The sequence below is a fragment of the Rhamphochromis longiceps genome, linkage group LG18 (assembly GCF_057381845.1).
Source record: "Rhamphochromis longiceps isolate RC_006_pf linkage group LG18, R_longiceps_female_GT1.1, whole genome shotgun sequence".
Classification (NCBI taxonomy): Eukaryota; Metazoa; Chordata; class Actinopteri; order Cichliformes; family Cichlidae; genus Rhamphochromis; species Rhamphochromis longiceps.
The window spans coordinates 16,855,835-16,882,805 of NC_140574.1; the positions used below are offsets into that span (position 1 = coordinate 16,855,835).

Sequence of the window (26,971 nt, forward strand, 5' to 3'; positions counted from 1 at the left end):
TTATATTATATTAAGAAAATGGGAAATAGGTGCTGGGATTTATTGAAACATGTACAAACAAACATGGAAATACAGCATTTAAGACAAAAACGGAGGTTGTACAATTCTAATGAGCTTGAACATCAATAATTAGTATGACCACATTTATTCTTCAACACAGCCTAAACTCTGTCAAGATGATCCCGCCTCCATCATGTTTTACAGATGATTGTAGATACTGTTTTATCTCTACCTGACTTCCTTTGTACATATTGATGACAATTTGAACCAAAACATTTAAATTTGGATTCTTATTTTCAGATCAGTTCTCATGTGATCTGGCATATAACAGCATTTTCTCCCCTTTCCCCTCATTGAGAATGGCTTCTTGACAGCCATTCTTGAAATGAGACCATTTCTGAGCGGGCTTCAGTGAACTGGAACAGCTGAATGAACAGCTGCACCCCAGAAGGGGTGTCTGTAGCTCAAGAGGTAGAGCAGGACACCTACTAACTGGAAGGGTTGTGGTCCAGTCCTTGGCTGCTCCAGTCTGCATGCCCAAGTATCCTTGGGGAAGATACTGAACCTCAAGTTGCTCTCTGATATATTACTTATATAAAAGTATCAATGTGTGTAATTGTTAGATGGAAAGTCAGAAGTGTTAAGGAAAAAAGCACATGTGTCAATGAGTGCATGTTGTGTAAAGCACTAAGTGCTAGAGCAGAAAAGTGCTGTACAAGAATCATTGACTGGAAGACTACATTTACCATCTCTGAGGTGCTGTGTCTTTGCTAATTGTTTTTTTTTTTTTTTTAAGCACACGACTTTCAGACACTCTGATGCATTTTTTAGGCCTGTTACTTCTTTTGTTCTCGACATGTCCAGTTTCCTCAATATTTTAGGGAGGCATTGCACACCATGCTAAGATATGCCAAGTTTTCTGCACATAGCACTTTGGGATTCACCTTGTTGGTGCAAAAATGATAACAAAATTTGACACAGTTTATCTCTGGCATTTTCCATAGATTCAACTAAAGAAATTTGAACAAACGATTTTTGTGACAAGCTGCTAGCAACAAAATGCCTAAAAATGCCATTTAAAATTGTTTATTTGCTAAGTCATCTGTTATGTGTAAACAACACCGGTTCTTCCCTTTGGTAAGGTACTTTTTAATGCTTGGTTCATAGGTCAGGGTCAAGCGACTCAACAAAGAAACAAAAAACAAAAAATATTCTTCTTAAAATTATGCTTGTTTAAAGTTTGGAAGACCTCTAGAAAACCCAAAGAACTGTTATTTAAAATCAGCTTTTTGGAAGTAAAATACAAAGAAAGGTGAAAAGTGACTCAAAACCTTTGCACACTACTTTTTGCTCAAAACCATGATGAAATATTCTAAAAATCTGAGATACTGAATTTCTGAGTTTCACCAGCCATAATATTTAAAATTAAAACAGCAAAAACTTTAAAATACTCTGCTTTATATGTATTAAATATAGACTTTTTTTAAAATAAAAATGTGAAGCAAAACAACTTTTTTCACGACATTCTACATTTGTGAGATGCACTAGGAGATTTGATGTTGTGTATCTTGCATAAGTTGTATTTTGTTGCATTTATAATATACTAAATTTGTGCTGCTACTATACCTCGAATACGTCTCTCTTCTAGAAGAACTTTGATTTGAGCGCAACGTCCTGGTGAAATAAAGGTAAACAAACATAATTTAAACGCGCACACAAACACTAATAAAACAAAATCCCAGTTGGTTTTGCAAAGATAAACAGATAGCATAGATAGCAGCGAGAGCAACAGTGCTTCCTTCTAACGACGTTTTAAAACCACGTGACCTGTGTTTACATCCTCTTCTCAGCTGTTTCTTTCTTCTTCCACTTCGACACAACTGCTTGCTGTTGCTACTTTATCTCTCCAACCAACCAGCTGGTTAGTTAGCGCAGTAAACTAGTACTTAACCAATTGAAGAAGCTGCTGGTGTGTGAAAGTAGCTGTCACTGACCGTCGCACTGAACAGCACTTTACGAGGAATGAGTAAATGCGACACGGCATTGTGAGTATTTCTTATTTGGATTTCGTTATTTAGCCAGCGGCTGTTTGTGTAAGAGTTACACGCTTTGTGTTGTCGTTGGCAGCTGTATTAGCTTTTCGTGGTGTGACACTGTTAAGTAGCTGCGCTGTGTGTTTGCTAACTGTGTAACGGCAGGATAAAGAGGCGAGCTTACCTAACCTGCTTTGTCTGTTTTTAGTGATGGCGCACTCAGGCCCACAAAAAGCTAACGTTAGCCCGCTTTAACTGCAACTCGCATAGCGTTGTGTTGCACTGAATGATAACTCAAACCCTCAGGTTCTACCTGGAACACATAATTTCACATCTAAATTCGTATTCTGCTTTATTTCTATGTTGAGGAGCGCACACGCTAAAGCTGTGAGTGGGCCTGGGGTGACTTTTCTAACAGAAGTGCGAGCTTTCTCGGGCGAAATTATACTCCGAAAGATCTGATTTATGATCGTTTTTTTTCCTGTGAGAATATTTCTGTTATGCTACACGAGTCTGATATTTTATCCTCTCCTTACCAAACCGGTTTAGCTAGTTGCTGTTAAAGACTGGGGTTAATCGCACTGCAGAGAGCTGGCCAGCAACTGCGTTTTGGTCGACAAGTGGGAACAAAAGCTGCATGAAAGCCTCAAACACACCACAGCCTCTCGCTGTTTGACAGCTGCTTTAATAAGTGCTTGGCGTATGTTTCTCACAGGTGCGGACGGCTTTGATTGAGGGTGAGCCGTGATTAATAACGCTTGACAGGGTTTCATGAAAACGCCGTTGTTGTTGTTTTGCCCCATCGTCACACGCAGTGCGAAGAAAGTCTGACTGGCCGCTGATTGGCTGACGAGCTGCGGTCTGTGTGGCAACCGCGAACACGTGACCAGGTTGCGCGCGGATTGGCTTCACCAGGTGTCAGTTGTGGGAATTTGGGGAACATCTGTGTACACCATTGCATGTAAAAACCGAGAGACCAGAAAACGGCGCAAACCTGGGGACTGCATTCCTCCCATAAACAGCACCTCGCTGGGGAGGTGTCACTGATCATATCTTAGTCCATTCAACAGGCTAAAAAAACCAAATATATGTAGGTTGTGATACCTATATAGATATACAAGCACCACAACTTACAAACTAAAGTATTTTTTTCTGAATTCTGATGAGTATGACTGCAACTATCTTATCAAATAACCTCATGATTATTAACTTAATACTTATATGAGCAAGGGACCAGAAAATGGAAACCTTTAGGCTAAGCCCTTGCCATAAACCTCATCTTATTTCATCGGCGTAACTTTGTGCTGAACATTGGGGGGTCAAGATCTCTGTCTAAATAAATAAATAAATCTGGGTAAATTCCCAGATGATTAAACATGCATAAATAGTCTGATTTTCTTCACTCATTTCAGTTATTACCAGCAAAATAATTGCAAGATAATTCATAATTTTATTGGGAGGGGGTTATATTGGTTGGGTCTGATTATTGGGGGAAGGGGGGTCATAACCCCCCTGGAAATTACGCCCCTGTCTTATTTTAAAGTTGTGGTCAGAAGTTTGCATACAGGTGCGACTGTTAAAAATAATTTGGGGCTTTTAGTGATTTCTTTCAACTGTTCTTTTTCCAGGATGGAGCGATTGCACAGCGCACATGTAACAACTTAAAAAAAAAAAACACAAATTGGTTTACATTTGTTTTTAATTTTCTCTTATCCATAAGGTCAGAAGTATACACACAGCTTAAATATAAATACACTATAACATACCCTCGATATAGTTGTTTTGGTCCGCAACGAAGTGCGATTACTGAGTTCACACCTGCACCAAGGATGAAAATGTACCAGTGTTGCTGCGATGAGAGGAAATAGGTTAGGGTTTTCAGGAACAACCCAGGAACCACCAAGGATGCAGCCTGTCACAAACTGGAAACTGCTCAAACCCGAGTGTCACTGTCCACAGTGAAATGAGTTTTACATCATCAATGGACGGAGAGGGTGCAGACCAAGAAAGAAGCCCCTACTCTAAAATCAACACCTTCAAGCTTGACTGAAATTTGCAGCTGCCCACATCGACAAGGCAAATGCTTGGAGAAAAGTTTTATGGTCAGATAAAACAAAGATTCAAGTATTTGATCACCACGACAAGAGGCATGTTTGGAGAAGTAAAAGTGACGCTTTCAAACCTAAGAACACTGTAGCAACTGTCAAGCACGGTGGTGGTAACATCATGTTCTGCGGTTGTCTTGCTGCCAGTGGTACTTGTACATTGCACAAGGTAGATGGAATAATGAAGGACTACAAAAGTTTGAACTTCACCTTAACTGTACCAGCAGGCCATCGCTCAGTATCTGCATTTGCGCTTGAAGCCATTTATAATTCTTAACTTGTTTGATGTGCTGCTTACCACAACAAGCACAAGCATAAACTTTGGTCTTTTAACTGTATTTTCATAAGTTTTACAGCTTTTCCTACTAATGAAAACCTCCCTAATGGCCATTAATGCTACACAAAGTAATTAAACAATAAACCTGTTCCACTCCAATGCCCCTGGTACCAGAGGCGAGAGGGAGAACTCTGGTTTAACTCCATGTACCGCCAGATCTGTTACTTGAATATAGACATGGGTGGTATCCACTGAAACATCAGGATCTCAAAGCCCACAAAACCACTCTGACTAAAATTCACTGAACTAGCAGCAAAAGAAGACCGAAACTACGCTTCACGTTTAAAAACAAACAACAAACAAACAAAAAAAAACCCCACTGACTATAGTGATTTTTCTGTTACTTTTGCTTTCACCACGATAAAATCGTACTTCCTGCACTGCTTTCTCTCTGTGTACTTTGAGACCTGTAGTTTCCCATTTAAAAAATCTATTTGCTGCATTATTCGCTTTCTTATTTCGGACCAATCTACCATTGCTATAGAAATCTTTTATAACGACTAGTTAAAAAAAACCACAAAAGAAAACTGGACAGTCTGAGCAATGAGCTACCTGCTTAAGATCAAAGTGGGCATGATGTGGCCCGCGGTGGAAAATGAGTTGGACACAGTTAGATGTTCCAACAGGACAATGATCCCAAACACACATCAGAACTGGTCTTCAGTAAAATGAAATCAATAAAGCAGGCTAACATTAATATTCTGGAATAGTTTTCCTAAAGCCCTAACCTCAACCTTATTAAAAATGTGTTCACTATGCTTAAAACCAGAAAACCAATCGATTTTAATGGACTCCACCAATTCTGCCAAGATGAGTGGTCAAATATTCAGCCAGAGTTATGCCTGAAGCTTGTTGATGGCTACCAAGGTCGAGGTGCAACTCGGTAAGAGACATTAAACTACTCAAATATTTACAAGGGTGTATTTATAACTTTGAGCCTGTATGCATGTATACTCAACAGTTCAAAGAAATCATTGGAAGCCCAACATTGCCATGACACTCATGGTGAGTGTATTTAAAAATCTGTCCACAAATGTAGCTATATGACAGGTGCACAATAGTCCACAGGACTAACACAGAGCCAAAGCAGACAAGAACGATGAGTAGACAATAGCTGGATGCCAGAAGCAGGGAGTTCTTATGTTTCTGGATACTAAAAATTAGGTCTGCAGACATGACCCATAACTATCCACGCATTTAGTGTGACTGTGAGATGCACCACCATGCACGCTTACACTGAAATTCATAAATGCCGTTGTGATCCCTTTTTTTTTTTTTTTTTTTTTTTTTGTTGCCTGTCCCATTTGGTTCTTTAGCCATCAGAATTGTTGTCTGAAGACCAACAAGGATACCCAATGGATTTATTTTGCCAAATGGATCATCATGGCCTTGCCGTATTGGTCCATTTGATCGACCTTTGTTTTTATTATTTATTTTATTTTATTTTCAATTGTTACAGACATGAGTGAGGGATAGGAAAGGGAGAAAGAAAGAGGAAGGAAAAGAAAAACAGAAGGGGAGAGGGACAGTGGAAAAAGGGAAAAAAATCTCCTGGATCACCTGTTGAGAGAGAAAGAATAGAAAACAAGCAAAAAAAACCAAAGCAACATACTAAACACAACACCATCGCATTAATCTAGCTAAGTGCAAACAGCAGTAAATACTAAATATTCAATGTTGTTGTGCAGCACGCAGGACAGAGAGCGCACAATGTGCTTTGAAGTAGCAGCCAAGAAAGGTGTAATTTAAGTCTACGAACAGTGAACATCCGTGTGGATCAGCGCGCTTGTATTCAAATGGTTTCCACATGTAATGGTCTGCAAGAGGATGTAGAGAATCATAGCCATGTCCCCCAGGGCATGAAGCAGGTATGGAGGAGATCCAGGCCCCAGACATCCAGAGGCCCCAGACATCCAGAGGCCCCAGACATCCAGAGGCCCCAGAGTGCGAGAGCCCAAGGAGGACCACCGGAGGGGCATCCGTGCCACCCTCATGGGAAGGGCTGAGGATCCCCAGACGAGGGGTCACCCAGTAGCCACCGAGCAGAAGCTAGAGGGGGCTGCAGTGGCGTGCCCGCCGGCTATGGCGGCCACCAGCTGTGCCAGAGTGAACCAAGCCGGAGGCCCGAGGGCCCCCCGCGCCCCGGAAGAGGCCTGGCGCCTGTTGCTCGGCCACCAATGCACCGACCCCTGAGGGCATCAGTCAACGGCAGGGAGTGTGGTGAGGGGAGATAGCCCTCCACACTTTGGAGGTCCTGGGAGTTCCCAGAGAGGTGGAGTCTAAGACCCGACCTGACATATAGACACAGGCACACACAGACACAAACATGCATTCCCACCCTCGTGCACACATATACAAACACTCAGCACTCACCCAACGTAAGGATTGACATAAATGGACACATACACACAATCACACTCCCCAAACATACTCTATATCCCGAGTCCAGGTACCCTCGCCCCCAGAGGGGGGAAACAGCACCCAGACCCAAGAGATGTTACCCTTCCCCCCGGGGTGGAGGCAAGCAGACCGTCCCAGGCTCTGCAGCAGCAGGGAGGCCAATCGGACAGCCAACATCTCCTCCCAGCCCCCCCCGCCCCGATGGCTAGTAGAGAACGGGGGTGTGTGAAGACCCCATACCTCCCTCCTCCCGCTCATGTGTAGTGTTGCTGCGTGTTGCTCTAAAGTGCATTTAAAACAAGGGAGAGCATGGTGCTGCTGCCAGAGAGCAGCAGGTGTTAGCACGGCCCCTCCCGAGAACCCAAATAACATCAATGTAACTAAAGACAATAAATGGATCAGGTGCTGCATTAATTTCACACAGATACATACAGGTCATTTCCTAAAAAAGGGAAATGTACTATTAACATTCTATTACATGTATGTGATTATTACAGATGTAATTCATATTTCAGAGTAGCAATTGCAAATTACTTTGTGTAATCAAGATGAGAGACCACGGCTATAAAAGCGAAGGTGGATTTGGGAAGCCTGTCGCAGCCATGTCCTGTCCGTATACGCGAGCCACCCATTGCGGAAGGTGCAAGATTGATAAGGAGAGTTTTCAGAATTCAGCGTATATTGCGGGACAGACAGGATCCTTTAGCTCAGCGCGACAGTGTGCTCATAGAGAGATATCGATTTTCCCGTGAGGGTATTATTTACTTAACCAACTTGTTGACGAGGGGGTGCAGGACCACCACCTGTCTTTTTTTTGCTCTGCCCTTTTCTTGGTTGCTGTTATAAACAAACAGATTATTCCAGGGTCTCTTTCCAAGAGACGAAAAGCAATATAAGTGATAAATATTACCATTCTGTAGAATATTCTTATATTTCACTTTTACCTGTTCCCATGTTCTAGTGGGTCCTGTTGTGGCTCTAATGTGAAAGGGGATATAATATAACATATTATAATGTAATATAATATTGGATAATATAGTGTAATATAATAAATCTACCCTACCGCCTACTGGTGTTGGCCAGAGGGGCCGATGGCGCGATATGGCAGCCTCGCTTCTGTCAGTCTGCCCCAGGGCAGCTGTGGCTACAACTGTAGCTTGCCTCCACCAGTGTGTGAATGTGAGAGTGACTGAATAGTGGCATTGTAAAGCGCTTTGGGTGCCTTGAAAAGCACTATATCAATCCAATCCATTATTATTATTATTATTATTATTATTATTATTATTATTATTATTATTATTATTAAATTACTTACGAGCCCTCTCTCCTTGCTTTTGCAGCCTTTGCAGTGTTCCCTTGCGTTCTGATTAAACTCTGAAACTCCTGAAATCCCTCACTCAAGAGTTCTTGCTCTGCTGCCGAAAAATACCGACATTTTCGCCGACCAATCAGAGGGTTGCCGATCAATGTTTCCACTATCGATGCGTAGCCCCTTTTACGACACCCAGTGATGTCACATTACTGCGTCCAGCTGTACTAATCGTCAACAGCAGGTGTGTTCGGGGAACCGGATTAGCGAGCTCACGGTTAGCGCGATGGTTTGGTCTTGGATGTGTCATTTGATCTTGGATGTAGTGAGCGACGTACGAAGAACGGGCCCCAGGTGGCCAGAAGGGGACAGGGGGGGGATGTCTCCCCTGCACCCTGGTGACACACCCGCACCCCAAGGCCCTACCTGTGTGGGTGGGTGTGGTGGAGCGGGAAGAGGGAGGTAGCCGGGGATGGGGAGGAAAAGAAGGGAGGGGAGGATGCCCCTCCCTAGGGCCAGCTCCCCCGCTGACCCCAGTAGGCACCCCCGTCCTCTGGTACCCACCAAGGCAAGGGAGCCCAGGCCCATCCAGACCGGGGCCTACAGCAGCAGCACTGCCAAGCCCCACAGGACCTGGGGCAGCCCACCCTACCCCACCGCAGAGGAAACTGTACCCACCCCAACATTCAATCATCTCCCAGACTACACAAGACAACAGACATCCAGGTTAAGTTTATTCTCCACCTCTCCTATGTCTCTCCCCCACCTGCAGAGTGGACTCCTGCAAGGATGGAACAACCTCCCTGCCAGTTGAAGAGCCCCCCAGTTAAGCCGATGCACAAGAGGCCCCCTGTGCCAGGGCTGAGCCCCTGTGCACCCACCCGCCCACAACCTCGGTGCCACACCGACGAGGACCGAAGCCCCCAAGGCCCAGCCAGAGCCCCAGCACGGAGGCGAAGCACCCCCGAACCCCAAACCCCCACGCCTGCCCCGGATCCACTCAGGAACACAACCCCCGGGTTAAGCCCTCCAGGGATAACGTCTCTAGGGGTCCTCCAGGCGCCCTAAGCCCGTCCCAACTCCACATCAACCACAATAGCTAAGGCGGGACCAAACCACGACCCCCTACCCCCGCTAGGTGATGGAGCCGATCAAAGGAGCCCAGAGGGATTGATCTAATGTGGTGGCAGAGGCTATATCGAGACTAATGTGATCTATTAGATGGTTTCTATATTGGCTAGAATTAAGATTATTTTTTATTTTTCCAGTTCATGAGGACCGTTTTCTTGGCGATGCATAGGGCAGTAAAAACCATGTGGACTGTATTAGTTTCTGTAGTGACATCATCCAATTTTCCTGTGCCGTTGTGTTCAATATAGTTGTTGATACAGTCATAAAAACAGACAGCAGTACTGTGTTCCAGGCTGATGGACCATCAAAAAGTCTGTGTTCGGGGTCCTGACCAGTGGTAAAGCTGCCTGTTGATGTTATTGCAATTAAGGTTTAAGCTCCACTGACCTGGAAAAAAATTAAAAAAGAAATATCTTGAAACAAAAGTAGAAAAACATCATTTCAGAGTATAATAGGAGCAGTTACAAAACCAGGTGTATTCCAAACCAACAATGGTAAATGCTGATAGTTCGACAACAGCAAGTTGCAGTCATAGTTATCTATTGATTACATTCTTATGTTTGAGTAAAAATCTATAGATTTCCAGAAAATATCCTTGAATATCTTGTATTTTTTTTGCTCTCAAACTGCTATTTTAAATGTGTTGTTTAGGAAACTGTTTAATGGATTTCAAAGGCAACATACAAATAACTTCATTTTAACTTCTTTTTTTCATCTAGCACCAAACTGAGATAAAGTAATTCCTACTTGAGTAAAAACATTGCTTTGATTTTGACCCAGAAATTCACTCTTGTCGTGGGACTGTGTGACTCCTAATCATAAGTACACAAAGACGGCAGGGGCAAAAATTAGAGGATTCAAGTAAAAATAGCTGGTGGATTTTTAAAAAATATATATTAATAAATCTGAGCGGGTTCGCACGAACGAAGAGTCGGCCCCTGTTGTTAGTCTGGTACAACACACACCTTTACTGTCATGTCCTCTCGCTGTTTGTGGCTAATTAACACAGAATCCCGTGGTGAAATTTAGACACGTAACAAAAACACTTTTTATTTGATTGCTACCACCACTAGCCTGATGGTGGAGCCATAGGAAAAGCCTCTCCATGACCTGCATGTGCGCGGGTTGTACATTGGTCAGCAGGTCGTCATGGTGAGCAGCACACTGGACTCCAGGATCTTAGTTTGTCATGCAAATAAAAGATTAAATCTTAAAGAGCGATTACCATTTGCACCATTTAGTGTAGAAATGCTTAGATCTGGCCTTTTCAGTACAACACGAACAGGCTCAAATCAAAAGTAATCCTAAATGAAAATTCTCTCACCATCATTGCAGCTTCTCATGGGACTTGTGCAGATCTTGCAATGAAATGTATTTACTGTATCGTTAGGTAAACTTCACATGAACTAAGCAGATACAGACATGGATATGACACAATTAGGTTGAATCTTATTGGGTGCACTCTTTAAAATGGAAAGGTCCTGACATTGGAGTGCATTGGTGGTCTGCAGGTCAGAAATATCATAAGAGAGATGTGGCAAATTAAACAATCCTGGCATTAAATCTAGGGGAGACATGACAATGATGGTGGTAGAAGTGCAATTTCCCAGCGGGGGAAAAAGATTTTTATTGCCTTTTTATTTTGGGGAAAAATTGACTGATTTTATACGTGTAGTTCTGTATTGGAGACCACTGAAATTAAGTGCATCTTGCTTCCAGGAGGACTTTGTGCAGATGCTACGAAGCAAACCTCCATTTACATGCTGTAGTTATGTCTGACCTGGAGTCAAGTATGTTGAACGACCAGTAATGTAAGAGATCAGCTCATGCCACAGGGAAGATGGTAGTCATCCTATAGTGAAGTGAAACTCAGTGGAAAGACTGTAAACTGTTCACTGTAGCCAGTTTAATGTGGGGTTTTTTTTCTTCTTCCTTGCACTTCCACTGTTGCTTTTTTTCCTCCTGTTCAAGCCAACTTTGTAAACTAATCAGCATTCAACCTATGCACAGCATCATTACTGTTGGGCAACGTGCTGTTAGCTTTGTGGAGGGCTGCATGCAAGTCCAGCCTCTGCCTTTGGTTGAATTCCAAAAATCTCTCTCTGCAGAGCAAAACAGACATCAACATTGTACTAATAATTACTTACATTAATTATTACATAAACACACAAAACGGGGCAGTAGACGTTTGATCCTAACTTTTTCTGCTGCAGTAAAATTGAGACACAACTATCATAAATTTGCCTCAAGAAACTTAAATTAAAACAAAAGTTGAATCATGAATGTCCTCATCTGTCACCAGTACAAATGAAGTACTCGAATACAGCTTCTTATGCAGGTTTAAAGTCCAGCTTTACAAGGTAAATAATTATGTAGTTACATAGTGACCTTGAAGTTGGACTGCATTGTTGTCGAATTTCCCAGAGGAACCCACCCGAGGGATTAATAAAGTTCTATCTTATCTTATCTTTTATGTCCAACTTTAGGAGCTGGTAGAAATTCAGTAAACGGGTAATAGAATTAACTTCACTATGAGTGTCAGCGAGCCTTAACATTATAGGTATCATAAAAGTAGACTTTATAGGTGAACAGCTTTAAGTCCTCCTATTGAACCTTGTATTTATTTTCATTGCTTGAATCCTAGCTTTACAGCATCAGAATGACTCCGGCCTGCTCTTTATAGCACAATTGAGACTAGTTTCTGTACCTTTCTTACAAGATTTACCGATTAGTTTTCTGCAAATACAAATTCTGTTGGAAAAGTGCCGCGGTATTAAGCCACAGGCACATAGGCATTTAGTTTCTTGTTTTTTGCCAACAAGGCTGTAAATTGTCTGAGTTTACACACTAAATGCTATTAACCATCGGGATTATCAGTTTACCTCACATTGTCTGCTGATCGGTCGAGTGCTTGTGCTGGTGCACTGCCTAAACAGGCCTGTCGTATTTGGTTGCAGCTCCAGAGCTGATCCTGTGTTGCTGGAGGATCTGTTACACGTTCAGTGAGGTGTTTATAACCGGGTCAAGCAGACACTCATGACCTGATACGCTGACGCACTTTCAGTTTGTGGGGGGCCCAACTCGGGACGTCATGTGTGTGTTTACCAGTGAATACTTGTTACAAAGAGGTATTTTTCTTTGCTTAAAATAAGCTTATTGCATGGCTGGTCTTTCTTGATTTGTCTTTAAAGGACTTTGTTAATAATCAGAGGTTTGAGTGTACAGCAGTGCCCAAAAGCACTTTTCTTGAATACCTCCACTGACCCATTTTTCTGGATTTTCTTTCAATGCTTACAGAGTGAAAAGGAGGATTAAAAAAAAAAAATACACCGCTGTGCATCAAGTGATGGTGAGCGAATCAATGGTTCCTTTTTTGCCAATGGAAAATTACCTTACTAGGCCTCCCACTACAAAGTCACCTCTGAATTTAATCTTTATTAGCTGAGTCAGATGTGGAGATGCTGAGGAGGCAGAGAAGGAATTCAGAACCTGTCTCCGTCGGCTGCATCACAGGGTGTGAAGGGTTTGATATTTTTTGTCATCAAAGCATTTATAAAATGATGAGAAACTGGCACATGTCAGGAGTTTTCTCTTTACAGCTACTGTGCTGTATTACATAGGAAATCCATCAGGTCATTATTTGTAATGTAAGCACCAAAACAGCAGTTCATATTTCAGCTGAAGCTCAGCCTTAAATGGCAGGTTTCACAGCTGTTTGACATCTTTCCTTCCTTATTCCTTTTTTTGACACCTCATCTTTAGTCTGAGCTTAGTTGTAAGAAGTTCAAATAAACAGCAGTTTTATTTGTGTAATTGTGTTAAGTGGCCAGAAGCAGCTTAAGTATCTGGTCAATCAACAGTAATAAAATATTTAAAGAAATTAAAATTAGAGCTGTTTTTTTTTTTTTTTTTTTGTTTTTGTCTTTCTTTCTAAAGGGAAAACACTCCCACTTAATTTGATTCAAACTTGAGATACAAATATTTAAAACTATTGACTCTTTGTGTTTGATATGCTGGTCCTGTTGTGTCTTCACAAACTTCTTGAAACACTTTTGTTTTGCTTAATTATTTGACTTTTACCTTTTTCGTTGGCATAGAATCTCAGTCGTCTTGGCTAATGCTGATTGTAACCTGCTCGATGGTGACTGGGTGATGCATTTTAGGGCAGGGCAAAGATGCACCTGTACAAAAGATTTAGAAGACAAAAAATCCCTCCATAATATAACTGAAAATAAAAGTGGATCATAGGCAACATAACTGTATTATGTGCACATTCTTGCTTACAACTAAAATATTTTTATAGCCCGACTGATAGGCCGATATTATCAGTCGATATTGGCTAAGTTTAAGTAAAGATATGACAGGATTTGATGCTGTGTAGAGGGCGCATGCACAACCTCTTGATCCAAGCAAAGTCAGGGAGAACAAGTGAATGAATAACTCCACACACGTTTAAAATTCTATATTGGTTGAGCTCTAAATGGCTATGTTTACAATGTCTGTCTTTGTAGATATCCATCCATTCTTGTTTGTTTATCCTTGTTAGGGTCACCGGGGGCTGGAGCCTATCCCAGCTACCATAGGGTGAGAGATGGGGTATACCCTCGACAGATCGCCAATCTGATGCAGGGCTAACACAAAGAGACAGACAACCATTTGCACTCACATTCACACTTATGGGCAATTTAGATTCTCCAACTAACCTAACTACTAACTGCATGTCTCTGAACTGTGGGAAGAAGCTGGAAGCCTTTGTAGATATCTCTTATCATAATCTATCATAAACAAACCTGTAATTTAATTAGCATCAGGCTAGTCTTTGGGCTTTGACATTTTGGTGATGTACAAACTGATAACTCTCACATTGCAGATTTTGCTGGAATGGTTGCATTAGGGAAGTTGTGTTTGGTTTTTTTTCTTTGAGATTTCTCAGCGTGCAGGCTTGTATAGCCAGTGCTGAGGATCAGGAAGTCTTGCACAAGATTTGGATATTATTTTTGGCTTGGGATGGGAAAAAAACCTCAAACTGTTGTGTTTTCTCATAGGGCTTTGGAGTTGACGTCACGCCGCAATGTATTGTGGGAGCGCGGCACCATTTTCGGGGTCTACGAATCAAAACAAACACACTGTGTTGGAACGACGATTACACGATGCTTAAAAGCAGCTCAAAAGAGAATGGACTGTATAGAGACCGATTGCGTCCAGAGGCGAAGCAGCGGTACTTGCAGAAAATAGCGTGCATCGGAAATGTGGACCCGTATGAAATACGGCTGTTTTAATGCTGTTTCTAGAAACTTTCATATGTGCTGTGATGGAAGCTTGTGTCCATCTTGCCCTCCTCTAATGTCAGCTTTCTGTTACATCACTCCACATCTGCCCTGTGGACATAACAGACTGCACAGTAGAATATGACATGACATTGGGGGCACAGAGTCTCAGCTGCAAATGCCTCGCAGCAGGTTTTTATTGTGAAAATATCTGAAAGTCAAAGGATCCAATGTGATTCTGAAAATATTGGTGATTATTTTTACTATTGATTTACTGGCAATTCTTTCTGTCCAGCACATTTTTGCAGGGCTCTAACAGTTTATAAATAGCATTTAAAACCTTAAATGATGAACTGTTGGCATTTGTCTTTTGGCAACAGCGAGCCATGTGTTATTCCACAGCCTCTGTAACAAAATTTAATTTAGGGTCACTAACTGTATTTGTGCTGTGACATGCCTGATATGTGTTGGGGAAAAGGGTCTACATACATTAGATAAAGCATAAACCACCAGTAGAGGGGAAGCCTGCTTGTCACTGTACTACTGGATTTGTTTCATCATTACAGCTTGATGGCCATTCTTTCACAAAGGCACTGCAGATTTAATACTTTGTAAATCTGTTTCATCCTGAAGGGATACTTAAAAAAATGGTAGTAAAATACATGTTTCATTCTTTTAGTCCCTTTCTCTCACTCATCAATTTTTCATCATAAGACAATCCCAGTTGTGGATTAATAAAACTGTTTTTATCAGCACTTTAAATCTGCACTTCACTTGTAGATTTAACCAGACACTGCTCCCTCACAGGCGTTAATGTCATAGTGTGTTCATCTCACTTTTTTGTGTTTCTCAGGTCACTTGCTGCCTGGACATGAACTCTGTCTGAACTGACACACGAGGAGCCACAGCGGCAGCACAGCCGTTCATCTCCATGCACCTCTGAGGACGAAACAGTCATCCTGAATACGAGTTCGCCCCTTAGGGTTCCTCTGCTCTTTTCACCATGGGGGGAGCTGTGAGCGCCGGAGAGGACAATGACGACCTAATTGATAACCTGAAGGAGGCTCAGTATATCCGCACAGAAAAAGTCGAGCAGGCTTTTCGGGCCATAGACCGCGGTGACTACTATTTGGACGGCTATCGGGACAATGCCTACAAAGATTTGGCCTGGAAGCACGGTAACATACACCTGTCTGCTCCGTGTATATACTCCGAGGTGATGGAGGCACTGAAACTGCAGCCGGGACTTTCTTTCCTTAATCTGGGCAGTGGAACCGGCTACCTGAGCACAATGGTTGGCCTCATCATAGGTAATCTTGGCTTACCCTCATTGTGGGAGGTGTTTAGATGTTCTCTAAAGTCTACATGGACAAATTTAGAGGAAATGATTAAGTAACTTCAATAAATGACATCACTGATGCTACTGAATATGGTCTTCATCGATCGATTGGTTTATAATACGTTCCCCAAAAATAGCACTAAAAACCTAATAAATGTCAGATAAGCAGTGTATATTTGCATATGTTCAGATTTGAGAAGCAGAAATCAGCAAGAATTGGGCTTTTTTTTTTTTTTTTTTTTTTTTTGCTTAACAGAGGCCATGAATTAATATGCCACATTTTTGTCCCCCCCCTCCCCCTTAGGGCCATTTGGTGTAAACCATGGAGTTGAGCTCCACAAAGATGTCGTTGAATATGCCAGAGAGAAACTGGATGACTTCATAAAGAATAGCGACAGCTTTGATAAGTGAGTATATGCTTATGTTTTTTTAAGCTCACTTTCTGACTACACATTCACCTGAATCGCTGGTGGTTGCCTGGTGAACGGCTCTCGGCAGGAAACCGCTATGCACATGACCGCCTGTAAAACGACGAGTAAGTGTTCAGGCAGTTTTTAGGCTGACGTTAGCCCTGCACCCAAAAAGCAGCCTTCTCATTCATTTAAATGAAGCCAGTGAGTCAGTGCAGCGGGGTGCCAAAAAAAAGGACTCCAGCAAAACAAGTCATTTGGCACAAAAAAAAAAAGTTGAACCAAGCTCAACTTTTGCTGCAAAGCATTGTCCTTGGCAAGGTGCCGCACTGGTTCCTCTCAGTATGCAAGTGCTCATCCCTGGTAGATTTCTGCCTTACTGAAATACGGAATTTCTGTTTGTCATGCACCAATTTATCTGTCAAACATCAGAGTTGGCCAATTTAGTCTTATTGACTGCTGCTTGCAAAAAAGATTGAATACATTTATGCTTATTCAAAGATGGTAAGTTGAGGCACTAAAAGAGTCATGCAGTTATTTTGGTTTTTGGTGTGTGGGGGGGTTATAGTGCAGACTTCTTTGATCTTTTTTTTTCTTACAGAAAAATAGATTTTAAAAAAACCCAAGTTTTATTCATTGCACATAATTTACTTATAATAGTTGTGGCTTTTCACAGTTTTTGAATGCTGTGTGTGACTTTTACAAAGTGCTCTGCTCTGTTGTGGCATCTCATAAGCCTTTAAATGCATTAATCTGTTACTAATTGTCACACCGGTGCAATAAATGGGTTAGCTGTGCTAACCACCTGCTGGCTCCAGCTGCATATTTATCATAAAGACATGAGAGTGAGAGTCAATCCTCTTATCTAACGCCCTGCCAAAAAAAAAAAGCTAATAAATGTATCCCCCAAAACATAAAGTGTCCTCTTGAAAAAGAAGTAGCTGTTACTGAATAGGAGGCACTAGTGACCGTTTGCCGTCTTAAATAAGTAATCTCTCATGTATATTTCTGCCACAATCTACAAATGTGATGGTCTTTGCAAAAAAAACCCAAAAACATGATTTTATTCCTTACCTGTCTGATTATTTCTTTCACAGGTTTGAGTTCTGTGAACCTGTCTTTGTGGTGGGGAATTGCCTTGAAATCTCCACAGACAGCCACCAGTACGATCGCATTTATTGTGGCGCTGGAGTGCAAAAGGACCATGAAAATTACATGAAAGTACTGCTCAAAATTGGAGGCATTCTGGTGATGCCTATAGAGGATCAGGTAAGTGCTGCAAGTCACCGGACTGATACGAAATCAACACATTGTGATTGCTGCTCAAAATGCTAACGCACAAGGGAAAACAAGGGAAAATGGCTTTGACCTAGTAGGCTTAGTTATGAAACTTTCCCATGCATTATTGAGCCGCGGCTGCACCTGGATTTAAGCAGCCGTGTACAGAGTACACACAGTGCTGTATAAATAAATGTTTTATTTAAAAAGTACGACAGGTGAGTGTGGACAGTCTGCAGGGCATGTGAGAGGGCACTGAGGATATTTCGGGATGTTGGTGGGGAAACGGTTGACAGCAACCTTTTCCAGTAAGAAGTTTAAAGATTGTGACGGATTCATGGTCAGTGCGTTTGGGCCATAAAAGGAACTGAAGTAAAGCGAAGCTTGGACTTGATAAGATATCGTAACCCAAGGGTTGAATGTTTTATGTTAGTAGTTATACAGGATGGCACTCTGAAGTCAGACCATAGAGGGAAAACATGCTTAAAGGAAATCAATCAGATTTTATACTTTTTTTTTTTTTAAATAAAGTAAAAAGGGAGGGGAGAGGGGAGCAGCAAAGTTATTAATCATGGCAGAGAAAATAATTAACACAATTCTGATCTAACAGCTTGAAAGCACTAAAGCCCCAGATTTACCCAGGCCATGTTCACACTGATGTGGATAATTTTCAAAATGCATCTTTTTTCCTCTGTTGTGGCCTTTCATCAGCACCAAGCTGACATCCCCCATCTCCATCTCCTCTGGAGCTTTTTGAAATTACTCCCCAGAGTGGACAAATATGAAACACCCATTCAGTAACCGGAAAGGCGGTGTGGAGCTTTCTGAAAATGACACCCTTCAGCACTGTTCAGATATTATGCTGTGCGGAAGCAGCATTGAGAAACTTTATTATCTGTATCCATCCACCCACCCCCCCACCCCCCACTCATTTTATACATTGACACAAGGAAGTGAATTTTATGGATGTCCAAAGCAAACCATAAAAATCTTCATGCGTTCATTTGAGAATTACTGTTAGACTTGGAAAAATGTCAGAGTAAAGCCAAAGACTGCTCGGTTATGGCAAAAATACAGACATTGGGAAAATTGTGGATTTATTATGCTATCATAAAGAAGATGGTTGTCTTAATCACACAGAGACTTTGCAGTATGTCTGTGCCCCTTACAGATGGCTATGAATGGATGGACTTCACAGCCTCTTCTTTATCAGCCCCCCTCCAAGCCTCATCACACCTCCCCCTGCGAAGTTCTAACAGTGCACACTGAGTCAGCAACTTTAAATGACTTTAAACGTGTTTTGAGAACTGTCACAGTGCAGACTCGTTATGACCCGAGCCAACATAATGGGTGATTGATGTCTCATGTACCGTAATTGTCGGGCTATAAGCCGCTACTTTTTGCACAAGCTTTGAACCCTGCGGCTTTTAGTCAGGTGCGGCTTTTCTATGGATTTTCCATGATTTTTGTGATATCGTAAGACGATTTGTTTTGTTTGTTCCGCTGTTGTACGGCACTACGTTGCCTGGCGGAAGGATCGGGGTTCAAGAGTGGTATGTTAGTCACATGTCCGTCCGCCAGGCAACATAGTGCCGTACGAAGTAGCGCGAAAAACAAACTTCAAAGTAGCGCTACGCATTCAGCGGGAGGCGTGGATGACGAGCGGCGATAAACCTGCGAAAAGCAAGTTATGCCCAACTCCACCGGTGGATTCTGACAGCGTGGAAAAGTGCGAAAACATCCACGATCACCAACGGATTTTGAAGGGCTGGACTGCTGCATGATGGAGAGGAGGACACCGCCACGGCCCTTCTGAGGGTGTTCGACTCTGATACTGACAACGAGGATTTCTTTGGTTTTGAAAGTGACAACGAAGGAGAGAAGCGGAGAGTGGATGACGAAGCCATCCTGAGCCTGTTCGTTTCCGACATTGGAGAAGAGGACTTTGGTGGTTTTAGAGCGCAGGAAGAAGAGAAAGATGGTGAATGACTGACTTTTCTTCTTGTTAAAGCCGTGTCACTGCACCTGAGCCTAAAAGGTAGTCCGAATCTATTTTCTGGTGTGCTGTAGGTTACTGTTATGTACTACATGTGCAAATATGTACCCATAACTTGTTTTTCAAAATATTAATAAAAGGGGTGTGTCTCCAAACAGCCATCTCTTTCCTGACAATTCCCTTTGTGCATATTCTCTTACATATGATGAGTCAACATTGAAACACCTGCGGCTTTTAGTCAGGTGCGGCTAATGTATGTACAAAACAGGATTTTCCCCTGATTTTAGCTTGTGCGGCTAATATTCAGGTGCGCTTTGTAGTCCGGGAAATACGGTAATCATTTATGTCTCTTGGATTAATCTTCTGTCTTTTCATATTGATATGTCATGAAGCAAAAGGACAAAGACTTTAAGGCTTTTAGCTTTTCAGATGCAAAATGTTACTGTTTCAATTTTATCTTTCACATTAGAACCCGGCTGATTTATCAGCAGGTCGATGTTATCGGATGATGTCAGCTATGTGCTGCTACAGCACTTACAGTAGCCAATACATAAAATTTGGAAAAGTGTCAGGAGAAACTGTTCAACCAGTTTTGACATTGAATAGTTTGTCCACTAGAGGGCACGCCGCAACTTTCCTGTTGGCAGTACTTGTTTGGAACAAGCAGCTGAACCTAGCAGAGTCGTCAGATCGTAATCAAGTAAATATGTTAGCGAAATCTGTTTGTGTGTCATGTGTCTGCAAGAAGGTAGAAAGTAAGTATAGGCTTATACATCGGATTTTAAATTGACAAATATTGGTATCGGCCAGATTCTAGTAAGAGCAGCAGTGGAGTGCTTGCATTGTGGCAGGCTGTATATTGCTGCTTCTTTTCTCTACTTAACTCTTCTTTTGCAAAAGAGATCTGATTAAAATAATTAATTAATAATTAAGAATTGAATTTTCTGTGTGTTAAATGTCTTTTTTCAGGAGTTTAAATGCACCAGATTAGCGGTTGCTTTTAAATAGCCAAACAATTTTATGCAATGCTCAGACATTTTTGAGTCTTTGCTGGAAGCTAATTGTATTTGGAAACTTTCATGTTAAATTTTTTCTTCTGTTTATTTAAAAAAAAAAAAAAGTATGGCAATGAAGTTTAACCCACAATGTAAGTCCATTAATAGCTCATTGGAAATAAATGCTAAAAGTCATAAAACTAAATGATGTTTCTGGCTTGAATACACTGGGTAAAGGTGAGAAAGAACGAGGAGCACAGACAGAAGTCGTCTCCTTGGTCCTCTGATTTTTATTCAGCGCCTGCAGGTTATAGCCGCTAGAGAAAGAGATTTGGGGCAGGGATGTCTAAGCCTGCAGCTAAGTTTACAAGAATAAGCCAAATTTGGAAGGTATATGCAAAATGAAGCTACCTTTAGCTTGTCTGTTCAATTCAAATGAGCCTAACAAGCATGCTGTGGTTGTGTAAGACTTGGCGCGTGTGGATGGAAGCAGTTAGAAGGATGACTTTTCCCCATGGTGGTGTGATAGAGGCCTCTTATTGGATTGGGATTTATTACACCCACAGTAACAGGTGTACATGTCGACTCGAGTAAAAGTCATCTTTTGATTCACCTGAGTCCAATGTTTCCACTCCTTGCTAAATATGAAGCATTTGATGTTTTTCAGTGTAAAGTTCAGTTTTTGTCTCTTTATACAGCTGACCCAGATAACCAGGACTGGCCAGAGCATGTGGGAAAGCAAAAACATCTTGGCGGTGTCCTTTGCCCCCTTGGTCCAGCAGAGCAGAGCTGATGGAGAGAAGCCCGACACTGTCCATCTGCGTAAGTTCCCACGCCTCATCAAACAAACAAAAAAAAAACCCTCCCAGTTTTTGTGTTTCATTATCTCTAACTCATCTTGAAATGCAAAGCAGGCAATATTTTAAATTCAACGCGTGATGTGTCGAGTCCTGTCGCGATATTGGCTTTGACATATGAAGCTCGCCCCGAGGCCGCTTCCTAGACCCAGTTATTCCTCTCCTTGAAATACCGAGACACTTTTCTCTTTCACGTCCTCGCTCGTTTATGCTGACCTAGTTGAAGGACTGGTGCGGCTGTATGGATTATTCTTATTTGTGTGGCGCACCGCCCTGAAGCACCGTGTCATCTCTCTTTGTCCTCAGCCCCAGTGACTGTCCGCAGCCTTCAGGATCTCTCTCGGATCTACATACGCCGCACTCTCCGAAACCTGGCCAACGAGGACAGCCAGGGAAAGGGGACGACGCAGAGAGTCCCCCAGAAGCGCAAACGCAGGCGCTGTCGCAGGCGACGCATCAACACTTACGTTTTTGTAGGCAACCAGCTGATCCCGCGGATGGTGGAGAGCGAAGAGGAGGAGCACACCGAGGAAGAGCACAAAGAGGTGGAGGAAGAGGAGGACAGAGACATTGGCGACATTGAAATCCTCAAGCAAGTGAACGTGTTGAGAGACCAAATAATGGCTTTACCGCTGCCTGAGTCACTGAAGGCATATTTGCTGTATTACAGAGAGAAATGACTTATTCACTTGATATCCCTTCTTAATGGGTGCAGTGAAATGCTGAAATGCTTTTCTTCATCTTTTTTCAGTACAAATGTAGCATTATTTCCACTTAATCTTGATGGCAAAACTGTAACGGAAAGAGACGTCACAGATAATATTGGATAATAATGTTATGATTGTCCTGAGTGTTAATTTTTTTTGTTGACATGTTTGTTTGTTTGTTTGTTTGTTTGTTTTTCTTTTGGTTTATAAATGGAAAAAAATATAAAGTAAATGAAAATAGTTTCAAAAATCAATTTTGAGATTCAGATTTTATCGCAATGTCAGAATTTCTGCAGAAATGTGCAGATTAAAAATTGTATTAAAAAAAAGAGTTCTTACTATATTTGTTAAAATACGATCATGCTAAGTTGAAGACTTTTATTGCACCTTTTTTAGAAGCTTTAACTTACTTTCAGTGTGTGATGATTTAATGATACTGAGAGGAGACACTGAAAGGCAAATAAAGCCACTTTCTCCCATTTTTTTTTTTCTTTTTCTTTTTTTTTTTTTTTTTGTTAAAGAGAGTTAAAGAGTAAGATGTTTGATAAGCCCGAATGGGGCACGTATGTCATTACTCTTCTTGGTATTTCATTTCAGGTTAATGCGTTTTATAACTTCCTATTACAAGAGTTCACTGAAAGACCAGAGTGGTTCATAATTTTTTCTACAGGGCACCTTTTAATGAAACTTTTTCTACAGGGTGCTGACATTCTTGTTTCCTCACTACTACCTGATCTGATAGGCTGTCGCGGGCCTCCTTCTCTCTTTTTATTTTGCCCTGTTCTGGATTCTTATAATATAATATAATGATGTAATTCTTAGTATTTGAATAAACCACATCAGAGGTTTAAAATAAGGGTGACATGGATACGATGGTGATTTAAATATTCACCTAATTTCGAGGGGAACTGGTGAAGGCATGATGTTCATACATAATGAATACATGCATGAATATATTGTATATGGGTGTTCCTGACTTTGCTCCTTGTGATTGGTCACTGGAGGTGATGTCCCAAGTGATCAAACTTTGAAATGTTTCTTTACAAATGACAACAAAAAAGGTTTCAAGATGGTGAACCAGATTGATGGCCTTGACACAAATCTCGAATTCTGTATAGTACTTTTCTTTTTTCTTTTTTTAAACAAAATCAACGACAATGCAAAATCTGACGCCTTTTGTATCACGGACAACAAAGCACCTTAATCTGCAGTCCTCAAGACAGAGAAAAAAGGAAAAAAAATAAAAATAAAAAGATGACTTTTTTTGGGCTTCATTTGTATTGTGGACTGGACTTAATGTAATGTAAATCCTCTTTAAGTACAATTTGCTTGCAGAACCTTCCTGATAGTGATGACTTTTAAGTGCCAACATCCCTCGCCCCATCACATTAGGACTTCTGTGAGTTTTCCAGCACAGTAAATTTCCCCCATAAAGGATGATATATTTCTACAAAAACATTCCACAGTGAAAAAAACAAAGAAAAAAACCAACAAAAAAAAAAAAACAAAGAAGAAAAAAAAGGGGGAAAAAACCCTAAAAACAAAACGGCACATCACTGATCCGACAGGTCACCGTTTTTCTTCACGCTTTACCATCACAGCATTTGGAAAGTTCCTTCATCTTACTTTGAATGCATAAATTTAGTATTCCAAAAGCTGAGTTGAATGTTGTTGATATTAATTCTATTCAATATTAAAGTGATATATCTATATATGTATTGTTATCATATGATTCTGCATACAGTTGAATTAAGTTGCAGTTGATTTGTTGTAGCGCCCTCTTGCTGTACTGTATCTTGACACTGGGAACTCTGTAGATCAAATCTCCACTGCTGTCTGTTAAATAGATAAGATATATTAGTGCTGTAGGTCTTCATTTTGTTCTGGTGTAATGACGAATATTTTGTTTGAAAACGGGGCTGGTTATTCTATTTAGTAGTTTTTGTGTGTGAAGAGGTAACATTTATTTTCTGTAAGGCTTTTTTTTTTTAATAGATTAATTCATTGCAGAGCTGTGCAAGTAAGCAATAATGGAATAATTTCTCAGCTTATAATTACCGATAACAACATAGTCCCATTTTATTTGCCTGGTATCCATTAAAATTCACATGACCAATTACAGCCATGCAACAGTTTATATACCATTATCGAAAATGTAATTGCTAATTAGCGAGCACATTAAGTATTGAAAGCAGGGGACCTACAACCTCGACTCTCAGGTCGCGCCTTGCACCAAAGTTAATGGGACTGCTGTGATTACATTTAATGTGGATGAGATTCGACTACAAAAATGGCAGCCGGTAAATACCAAGTCATAACCAATTATGTGCTCTTATATTAAGATCATTTGTTCAGAGCCAAAAGAGTTCTATTCCTGTTTTTTTGTTAGCTTTTTTTTTTTTTCTTCAGGCATAGGTTGATTACTCATAGTGTGTGCAGTTCATTTTGAAAATGTGGTGTTTCTCCGTAACGTTTGGCACAAAAATAAAGGTCACGATCACATTATGTGTCTTCTAATCATTCTAATTACTCTGCTTTTCCAATCTTATTTATTTACCAATGATGTCTAAATGTTGTCTGTTAGTTAAAGGAGTCCTTACAAATTTTTTTTTTCTCCTCGTTAGATTTCTTGCCGCTGCTCTTGTGTCACATTGTAGTTGTGGAGTGAATAATATCTGATGACCCACTGGACCATGGTATATTTAAGCTAAGTTGGCTAATGTTGGGTTTAATGGACTTTGGAAAGTTCGGTAAATTTATTGGCAGCAAATTTATGAATGTGAAATTTATGAAACTGTAAACTCTGCAATTAAAAAAAAAGTGACATGAAAAAGATCCATCCATCCATTCTCTTCACCTTATCCTCATCAGGGACTGGAGCCTATCCCAGCTACCACAGGGCAGGGAACACTGTCGCAGGGCTAACACAGAGAGACAACCATTCGCACTCACACACCTATGACCAGTTTATAATGACCTATAAACCTCCAGTTTCCAGTTAGATTTCACTGTCACATATGACTCCAGAATACTTGCAGAGCAGTTCGTGGTCAACTGAATGACTGCAAGGTGTCCAGATCCTGTGGATGCAAAACAAACACAAATAATTACCCCTTCACCAAAGTGCTTGACATGTGGTATAAAATTTGTGCTAACGTGTCGTGTTCGGTTTCTACTAAGCATGGCGCTGTGCATTATGGCCAAACATCTCTGCTTTAGTCTCACCTGTTCAAAAGAAATTGATCAGGAAAGTCATGCAGTTAGTTCAGATGTAACACTGGAAACTCAGCTTTGCTGCCATGTTCTTTTTATAGAGAAGAAGCTTTTCTCAGAGACCCTCCTAAACAAGCTATCCTTGTTTAGTGTTTTTCTATCATATGTGACTGAGGCCTTTAAAGTCTATGATGTACTAGAGCTCTTGGGTGATTTTTGCAGCTTCACTGAGCATTGTACAATCTGACCTTGGAGTGAATTTGCTGGGATTGTGGTGTTGTATTAAAACACAACTAAATGCTCCAGAGGGGCAGCACGGTGGCACAGTGGTTAGCACTGTTGCCTCCCAGCAAGAAGGTCCGCCATCTGTGTAGAGTTTGCATGTTCTCCCTGTGTTTGTGTGGGTTATCTCTGGGTACTCTGGCTTTCTCCCACATTCCAAAGATATGCAGTTAGTTGGGATAGGTTAATTGGCAACTCTAAATTGCCCATAGGTGCAAATCGTTGTCTGTCTCTATGTGTTAGCCCTGCAGCAGATTGGCGGCCTGTCCAGGGTGTATCCTGCCTCTAAGACAGCTCTAATAATATAATAATGTCTATATTTAAAATATGTGTTAATATAATGTGTTTAGCACATTATAGTTGACATTAATAGTAGAAAGTAATGTGGATTTGGCTGCCCAGTTTAATTATGCAGCATCACAGTGCTGCTTGTTAAGAAAATGTACACTTTATGAATCTGCTTTACCCAAGGATTTTTATATCTAAGTAACACTAGGCCAAAAACAGTGTGGAAAACTGTTTTGGTTAACCAAAATAAAGGAGTTTAAAGAGAAAAATGAGAAGTGTATTCCCAAGACTAAAGTATAAATATGTACAAAGTGCCCTCAGTTGTGTGTGTTTGTCCCATAATACCTGATGTAAACGTCTCAAACTTTGGGTCTGACATACACCATCTGCATTATAATAACGAAAAGCTAAAGCTAACAATGGAGCAATGTGAAAGAATAAAAACTAAAGTAAATGTGAGCTGAACTGAACTGAGAACAAAAGTTTAAAATAAACTAAAACTACTGAAAAAAAAGTCAAGTATATACCATTTGTTTAAAACTGATTTTTTAATTTGCACAAATATGAAAAAAAGGCTTCTCTGACTTTAAAGGGAGCTCAGCGGCGCACTGTGGGGACAGACAAAAGGCAGACACAAAGAAGAATATGTGAAAATGGAGCAGCGGCAGAGAAATCTTGACTTTGAGTACTCAATGGCATCTTTTATTCAGTGTTAAAAGTTTTTTATGAACCTCAGCAAAGATGAGTATAATGACATCTCTATTGCTGACAAAAAAAAGGAGAGTTGACAAAATTGCTGTATGCTGCGGATATGTACTAGAATTTTAAAATACAACTTTGAGGACTTCTCAAGAAAAGTAAAGTGAGTTCTCTTCGTAAAATCAGCGGCGTAGCCAGAAACTGTAAAAAAGTAAAGCCGACCACAAGTGAGCCATGATATAAAAGGTCTCATTTATTCATTTATTACACAGGATATTTGTTAATAAAACATCTGCAAAAAATAAAATCAACCTCACTCTGTAGA

General features: G+C 41.0%; 1 protein-coding gene across 1 annotated transcript; it reads left to right on the forward strand.

The window, feature by feature from the left end:
* Positions 1-1,821: 1,821 nt before the first annotated feature.
* Positions 1,822-24,221, forward strand: pcmtd1 (protein-L-isoaspartate (D-aspartate) O-methyltransferase domain containing 1). Its single transcript, XM_085389148.1, has 6 exons — positions 1,822-2,045; positions 15,436-15,892; positions 16,226-16,328; positions 17,429-17,600; positions 21,299-21,422; positions 21,764-24,221. Exons 2-6 carry the CDS (start codon positions 15,586-15,588, stop codon positions 22,135-22,137), a joined length of 1,080 nt encoding a protein of 359 aa, XP_085245274.1. The 5' UTR covers positions 1,822-2,045; positions 15,436-15,585; the 3' UTR covers positions 22,138-24,221.
* The last annotated feature ends 2,750 nt before the right edge of the window (positions 24,222-26,971 follow it).